The sequence below is a fragment of the Corylus avellana genome, chromosome ca5 (genome assembly GCF_901000735.1).
Source record: "Corylus avellana chromosome ca5, CavTom2PMs-1.0".
Classification (NCBI taxonomy): domain Eukaryota; kingdom Viridiplantae; phylum Streptophyta; class Magnoliopsida; order Fagales; family Betulaceae; genus Corylus; species Corylus avellana.
Window position 1 is genome coordinate 2100640 of NC_081545.1, and position 8688 is coordinate 2109327.

At 36.5% G+C, this 8688-nt stretch overlaps 1 protein-coding gene and 1 long non-coding RNA gene across 3 annotated transcripts; one reads left to right on the top strand and one right to left on the bottom strand.

Annotated features, from left to right (window-relative positions):
• The first annotated feature begins 4788 nt into the window (after positions 1-4788).
• Positions 4789-6471, top strand: LOC132181309 (fasciclin-like arabinogalactan protein 7). 2 transcript variants are annotated; one of them, XM_059594472.1, is made up of 2 exons: positions 4789-4879; positions 5485-6471. In XM_059594472.1, the coding sequence occupies exon 2, from the start codon at positions 5528-5530 to the stop codon at positions 6311-6313; it is 786 nt and encodes a 261-aa protein (XP_059450455.1). In that variant the 5' UTR covers positions 4789-4879; positions 5485-5527; the 3' UTR covers positions 6314-6471. The 2 variants fall into 2 exon arrangements, with proteins under 2 accessions (XP_059450455.1, XP_059450456.1); XM_059594473.1 differs by lacking the exon at positions 4789-4879 and adding an exon at positions 5005-5113.
• A 742-nt stretch (positions 6472-7213) lies between these two features.
• Positions 7214-8688, bottom strand: LOC132183219 (uncharacterized). The gene is made up of 2 exons (XR_009440377.1): positions 8472-8688; positions 7214-7994 (listed from the first exon to the last, which is right to left on the bottom strand). It is a non-coding gene; the product is annotated as an uncharacterized LOC132183219 (long non-coding RNA).

Genomic DNA, 8688 nt, shown 5'->3' on the forward strand with positions numbered 1-8688 from the left:
TTCAATTTATTACGACTACTAGAAAACGATCAGATTTTTATTGATTTCTCACAAGCTTTTATCGAGGCTCTCAGGTTTTTGTATGGGCCCAAAGCTTGAACTCATGATACATGACGCTCCCAAGCCTGAGCCCAATAGTTGAGTCTTGAGTTCTTTATATCTAGCCAATATGAGACAAATTTTTCTCCCTACACTTACAAAATTTTGAATCAACATGACAGATGTAGATATTTCAAGTAAATGCAAATAAAACCTTAAGATATAGAATATATTTCATAATTATTGGGAAATGTCCATAAATAAATAATTTTATTTATTTTAATAAAATCTAACAGCTACTTCCATCATGTTTAACATATGTCATTTACAAATATTAGGTACAACTAAGCATTGCGCCAATGGGCCTCACCTCAAATTCACACTAAAGATTTAGGATTTAGAAAGCAAATTTGTTCATGATTAGTTTTCATTACAAATTCATATGCAAATTTAAAATACAATTATGTGAAAAACGCTATGTTTGCCAAAGGACTCCAAAAAAAAGACCCAATATTCTTACTTTTTACATTACATCAATTACTTTTTATTACTATTCAAATAAAAAAATCGTTACAAAGCAAATTTTTTCACTTTTTCATACAAAATATTCTTATTTTTTCTCTCACATCAATCAAATCTGCTACAGTTCCGGTCCACTTCATTTTCCAAGTCCTTTGGCTAACACAGTTTTTACCTTCTTCTGTTTTTCCATGAAATTCATGCTTGGTACAAACTCCAAACGCCCAAAACATCAATAAATTATATAAAAAAATTTAAATTTAGATCCAAATTTAAGGCGACTCCACCTCCCAAACAAGATTGGACCCATTTACAATAGAGCAACCACAATTTTTGTAGCATGAAGATGAGAGGGCCCAAGAAAGCTATCTTCCTTGTCATGTGATGCACTTTGTTTGATGGGAACATGAACAAGGTTGATGAGTCAAGACGCACCAAATTGATTGGGTACAGAATCAGCTTGACAGGGCTTTGCTACCTGCTAGCCATACCTGATTATAACCCCCCACCTTCTGTCTCTCTCTTTTTCTTCTTCTCATCTCTTTCTTAACTCATAGTTGACAATATTGTTGTACAGTGAACTTTCTTCACCAAATTAAAATCCAAAATTATAAATATTTCCTTTCCCTTTTGATTCTTTATTTAATTTGTAACAAAAATAACTTTTAAGATTTCTTACTAAACAAAAACAAAGATACAAAATACAAGGTTAAGATAAGTGGCCTAAAGCCCAATACAACAACATTGGGCCCAAAGGCTGAAGAAAGGGGCCGTGGTCAAAGTCGACCTAGATACAATAGAGATAGGCTCGTGCATCACCGAAAAAATCGTTCGAGACCGTGGAAAAAGATGCCTCCTTAGCTATCGAAATGGAGAGTCGCCTAGAGTAAGAGGCAAAAGAAAAGCCTAAAACAAGTAAGAATGTACATGTCCGCAAAAAGATTTGGTCCTAGAGAGCGACGCATGGACCGTATGCTTTAATTTTTCTCAAAAATAAAAATAAAAATTGCAGCTCTAAATGAAAGACAAAACGTATGGTTAGAGTACAAAATTAAAAATTAATTAAAACTATTGATTAAATTAAAGCGAGGGTCACGTGTGATACTGCCATAGAAAGTGCCAAATTAATTTGGTTGATGACAAATTAAAAGACTTGACTTGAATTTGCCGCAAATTTCAATGAAACTTCACATGCCTCCCCCGTGAGAATAGCACTAATTTCCTCTTCTCCTTGAAAATATTTAATGCCGTTTTTACAGCTTAATGATATTGATTAGTTAAAAATACCTAACTTCATTTGACCGCCAACTCCAATGAATCTTCACATGCCTCCCCTCCGGTTTGCTCTTCCAAGACAAAGTCTCATCAATGTTGTTTGTTTTTTTTTAGTAATCCGAGAAATTACAATTTCATCTTACTTACTTTATCCTTATTTTTTATGATATAACAATCTCATTTAGAGCAATTTTTGATACGACTTGACCAAAAATAAGTTATCTACAAAATAGTAAAAGTGATAAAGGATTTGTTGGTCTAGAGTTTCGGTTCGGAGATCAGGAGAACTCCAATGCATAAGTTAGCATTACTGCTTAGAGTGAGAGTGTGCAATGAATTCAGAGTTTTTAAGAGGAATTGATCGATCTCTTTATCTGATGCGTTGCATCCTTTTTATAAGGTTTTTACTATGTTTATATATGTATATGAGAGGTGCTTCTATACGGTGAAGGCATAAAACATGAATAAAACACCAAATTATTTATATATATTTTTACTTTTTCTGCCTTCCATTCAAGTGTTGTCACCTCACCTATTGCACCTTAAGAAACTAAGTTCAAAACACCAAATTATTATCAACTCATAGAATAAAACACAATCCACTGGATTTAGGTAGGTAAATGACCGAAAAGAGATTACCGATAACGTGAGCAGCGGCGTAACTAGGGGTGGTGGCTGGCTCACCAGGGTCATGGCCCCGTGACCCCACACGGGTCTTAGGCCGTGACCCTCGTGGGTTTGCTGACCCACGCTAGGTCACAGCCAGACCTAGCCATGGGTTAGTCCATGACCCACGGCTGGTCCGGCCTGAGACCCGCGTGGGTCTGCAGACCCACGGCGGGTCTCAAGCCGGAAGTCTCTCCTTTCTTTCTCTCTCTTACTGTTGAAGCTCAAAATTTAGTATTTTTGTTGTAGGCAAATTTTTGTGCAATTTTTATGCTTTAACTGAGATGTCTTTCTTTTATTAGAGGACAAAAAACTCAATATTTTCTGCCACGACGGAATAGAAGATATTCCCTATGTATATATGTGCTAAGTATATCATGGTCAATGTTATTTCATGCCTAACTATACCAAATAATTGTATTAACTTCCAACTACTCCCAATAATAACGAGATAACAAATCTTTCCTAATATTTTAAGTTGGTATGTGAATCCCAATATTTCCATTTTCCAAACCGTCATATTTCATATTTACCCCTACAATGCGACAAATCGACCAAATGGTTGGTGTGTCGGCAGCTCCAAGGGACAGAGAGAAGACGGCGTCGTTTTCCTTGTAAAGAAAGCACCTTTGGCTAACCCAAGCAACGAAGACATCTATTCATATTTTAAATAATTTGCCGTTTAGATGGTTAGAAAGCTGTATAAATTTACCCGAGCAAGGACCGGCTATTGAAATTTATTCGAGCAAATAAGTCTCATATATATATATATATATTTCATATTTATTATCCAAATTACTAATAATTCCAATAATAAAATTGTTTAAATGTCTGTCCCAAACACAAATAACACTTGTCGTGTGGGGGTGCGCATGTTAGCCAAATCATTGAGCACAGTTGGCATCGGGCCTGGTGGTGGTGGTGGGGAAAACAACACGACAGCCCACGCTGGTTGGTCCAAATCTCATGGTGGGCCCCTGTTAAGAAACCTTCTCTGCTCATTCAGGTTCAACCCACGATATTTTGATCAATTTCTACCGGAGATGAGACGAGGATATATACTCTAGTTCTAAACTATTTTATTATACATAATTCTTTAAATCATTATTATTGTTTCCAATTAAAGTTGTCATATTAATATTTATCGCTTTTAAAAATGTGTTATAACTCGTCAATAATAAGATGATCATGTTAATTATGTGACTACCCGTAATCAATCTTTTGGTCGGTTAGAAAAAATTGCCTTTTTCGTTTTTTTTTTTTTTTTTTTTACAAAAAATAAAAAATCTAATTCAGTTTTTTGATAATAATATTAAGAGATAATTACCTTTTGCTCCTATAAGATTTTCTTCTACTTTTGCCTTCACTTCGATTGAGAAAATGATTCTTATACCTTCTTAAACATATTAACTTTATTTGTTTGAAGTGAAGGCAAGAGTGAAAGAAAAAAATTTAAAATGGCACATGACTTGTACATGACTGTTGACGATCAATTTTAACCCTTTTGACTAACGAAATTGGGCCTTTTGTCATAGATAGTAGTTTAATGGGGTCAAGTATCATAATTGGTAGTTCATGAAAAAAAAAAGTGTCAAAGCGTTGTAATTCATTGAGGCAAAATGTAATTAGCCCTAATATTAAGAAATTTTGGTTATAAAAATATGACCCCAATATCATTTTTAAAAGCTTGGAAGCTTAAATGAACAAGAGACGAGCTAATTCTTTTAAGTAAAACGATAAAATTGTCTTAAAAAAATTGTAAAATAATAATTATGTCTTTTTTTAGAGCTTGTTTGGGTGTGCGTTTAAAGGGTTTAAAAATATTGACATGTCCACGCTATTTTTTTAAAAAAATGCTATTTTGTTTAAAAATGCTGACATGTCCATATAAAAATAAGAGAGTTTTGCTTATTTTTTCTTTATAACGAATCCTGACATGTCCACGCTAGCAAGTAACATGTTGTGTGAATCATCAAGCAACGAGAAATAGCAGAGAAATTGAAAGAGATTGTTGATATGGGGTAGAGTGAAAGTTTGGTGTTCTCTAGGAATAAAAAACGAATTAGTTGAGATGATTTTGAAAGCCCACCCTACAAAAAACTATTTTTTCCTGAGAAAGTTCTTGCAGTACACCTATTACTTTATCTCCAAAGAAGAACCTTCCCTGGTTCAGTAACAGCCCCCCAATGTAAAACTTGCGTACCTACTCTTACAAGTTAACACCTTTTTTTTTTTTATCTGTATCTGCAGCCCCAGCTGGTAAACACCCACTGTTTTTATCTTTACTAATCAATCCTTCTTTATATACACATTGCAGTCTCCATTGCATTATCATTCCCCACCTCTCTTTCTCTCTCTCTCTGAGTTCCTCATTGGTGAGGTCAGTGTCCTTCAATCTCTGCCCCCATTGCACCTTTTTTTCTTCTTTCTATGAGTTGGTTATCTATTATTCCATTTTTTCCCTTTAGTGTGTGTATGTTTATTTTGCGTGGCTGCTATCTTGAGCTGATCCAGATCTTTTTTCTTTCCTGTGGGTGATATGTGTGCATTGTGTGACTGGCCTGCTTTTTGTCTTACAGAAAATTTGTTGACTTGGGTTTACTAAGAAGCAGTGGTAAAAGTATTCTTTGAATTTCAATGTCATCTGTTGCATTGTGGTTTAATTTAATTTCTTAGATCTTCTGACCTTTTTCTGTACTTCTTATGAGCTTGCTTCAATGTTTTTTTATGACATTTGATTCATTTTCCTTTCTTTTTTTTTTTCTGGTATTAACTAATTTCTTGGTAAGTCGATCAAGATCTGGAATTTGGTTTCAAATCTGGTTCTTGCAGAGGATTGTTGAGTTGGGTTTTGGAAATGGGGTTTTGATCTTGGAGCTAGGGAATTTGAAAGAATTTCAACTCACATTGTGGTTTAATCTGATTTGTGCTAAATATGGTGAGATAGTGAGATCTATTTGTGCTGACTGGGTTTAGTTCTTGCAGGAATTTGGAGAGCCTGGTCACATCAAAAAGCAACATCAGATTTATGAAAAACATGGAATTTCCCATGACTTTTTTCATGGTTTTTAGTACTCTGCTTTTTCTGTGTTCTTCATCAGCATATGCTCAGAAAACTGCTCTACCCCCCTCAATGAGCCCAACTCCAGCCCCAGCACCAGCACCAGAATATGTCAACCTCACAGATTTGCTCACTGTAGCTGGTCCATTCCACACCTTCCTCAGCTACCTTGAGTCCACCAAAGTCATAGAAACCTTCCAAAACCAAGCCAACAACACTGAGGAAGGCATCACCCTCTTTGTACCAAAAGACACTGCCTTCTCTTCTCTCAAAAAGCCTTCTCTATCCAACCTCACTAAAGACCAGCTCAAATCACTCTTGCTCTTCCATGGCTTGCCACATTACTACAGCCTTTCTGACTTCAAAAACCTCAGCCAATCTAGCCCTATTCCTACTTTTGCTGGTGGCCGATACACTTTGAACTTCACTGATGTGTCTGGGACAGTTCACATCAGTTCAGGATGGACAGACACAAAGGTTAGCAGCAGTGTTCATTCCACTGATCCTGTTGCAATTTATCAGGTTGATAAGGTTCTTCTTCCTGAGGCAATCTTTGGCACCGACATTCCTCCAACCGCAGCTCCAGCACCATCTCCAGATATTGCCCCTGCAGCAGATTCTCCATCTGAACGGACTGCTGAAGGCAAGTCATCTCCCACATCTTCCCCAAATTCTTCTTACAGGATGATCAGCTGGGGAATTTGGAGTCACATGGTTTTGGCACTTTCAGGTGTGATGGTCTTGTTCTTGTGAGGGGGAATTTGTTGAATCTTTTTATTTATGTTGAGAGGGTTATTCGGATATCTTTCATTTGCTTTCACTGAAACCATTTTTTTTTTTTTTTTGAACATATTTTGTTGTCGAATTTATGTATGAGAATGTTTAATCTGCCATTTAAATTGCCTTTGGTTCATTTGTATACTAAAATGGTCGTACTCAATTTCATTAAATTCAATTCTTGTGTTATAATGTGAAAGTGGCATAATATTGAGCTGTAAGATGTCACAGAATCAATTAATGGTGCCTTTTCGAACTTCTGTTAAACAACATGTTACTTCAGCAGGACTCTAGGAAAATCTTACTCCAAAAGTGACATGACCAATGAGAAAAGGAAAAAAAAAACAGCAAAACTCATGATTTCTTTTGTTTTTCCACCCTTTTCTAAGGCTACAAGTTTAATCAAATTGATTGTGGCAAGCATTTTTTTTAGCAATATGGTAACCCTGGCCAATCAAGTTTTGACAAGGGTTGTTTGGTCATTGCACCCTTACTCTAAAGAACTTGATTGGAGAAAAAGGAAGGAATAAAGGACACAACAAGGCCTCTAAAGCAGATCGAGAACCCTTACAATTGGGATTGTTTGCAATTTTCTATCCCCTTTAATTGGGTATGAAAAACCTAAATACAACTCCAAATTACACATATTCAACTGTCTAGATGTATCACTTAGATTCAACGAAATAAGATCTAACCTAACAGTTAATATTCAACCAAACACAGATAAGTAATGAACAATCAAGAACACAGATATTTGGTTACGAAGAGGAAACAATTTAGAAAACTCTCTAAATGTAAAACCTCTCTGTGGCAGTCAAACTCAAGAAATCAATCCACTATAAGAAGAATAAGGAATACAAGAAGAATTACAAAACATTTGCAATTGACTCTTCCTTGCACACGACAAGCGACCCACTTGACTTCTATCACAGTAGCCATTTCCAGAACATCTGGCACAATTCTTCTATAAGATTTCCTTTCACCGGAACTCCGATTGGCTTCGCGTATTTAATCTTTACTCACAGAAACTAGAACAATATCTCTCTAAGCTCTCTGTATTTGCTCTCAAAATACGTACGTATAATGGGCAAACCAGATTGTTTAAATAGAAAATAATTAGCAATTTAGCAACCATGTCCGGATAGGGATAAGTATGTGTCCGGACACAGCTAGAGTTACATATGCGTAAACTTGTTGTGTCCGAACAGCCATGCCTTGTGTTCGGACAGGCCATGCAAAGTGAGCTTGCTAGAAATTGGGTTCGAACCTGGCTTTTGGCGGTCCAGACAGCCCCTTCAAATGCAGCTTGCTGGATATTGTGTCCGGACTCGACTTCTGACGGTCTGGACAGGCCCTTCAAATGCAGCTTGTTGGATATGGGGTCCGGACCTTACTTCTGGCGGTCCGGATAGGCCCTTCAAAGTAGGGTTGCTGGAAATTGGGTCCGGACCCGGCTTCTGGCGGTCCGAACAGGGCCTTCAAAGAAACTCATTTTCATCAACTTACATGCAAACCGAATGTGCCAAAACATAAACTAACAGGATAGACAGTTGTGAGAAGCCCTAGATAGGGTTCACCTATACGACCTGCTTAGCCCGAACACCCGTTTAGATAAGTGGGCCTTATTGAGAGTCTCTCACAATTACAATTGGATAAACTGCAATCCAAACAAAAAATTGCAGTCAATTTCGATCCTTTTTAAAGCAGTGGCCACTGGCTAAGGTTTGTATATGGAATCTTCCCGTAATAAAAGGATTTTTGGCATATGAATAACTCTCTAGTTACCAATTTTTAACATATGCAGGTACTATATTGCTTGTGCAATTGCTACTCTTCTATTTGCACTCTCAAAGGTGGATGAAGATGTAATTGAAGTTGTGTAATTAGGAAGTTAATTCCCAACAACTTGGAAATGTAATGTGGAAAAGTTGGTTGCATCTTACATTAAACACCTCAATTTACTTCCCCTATGATCTTATAAAACCCATCTTCATGTAACTAATCACCAGCAAGATCTTTTATTTTAGCTAATGCGATGCCTAAATATCAAAAGCATATGAACCTAATAGGGCTACAAATCAAGATCCCTACAATGAAATAGAGACAATTATAAGAAACTCTTGATGAAATTTACCGATTCAATCAAGGACTCGAGCCGCTAGATCAGTGAGAGCTCGTATCTAGACAAGGGGACTTCATCAGCGTCATCTCACAATTACAATGAATCTCTTACAATTAAGACACCTCAATTGTATGAAATTTTTTTCAATTACGAGAGAGAGCTCTAATAAGATTCGCTTGCACAAATTGGCGACCGGAATCAAAAGGGCTACTCTCTTCTCAAAGAATGG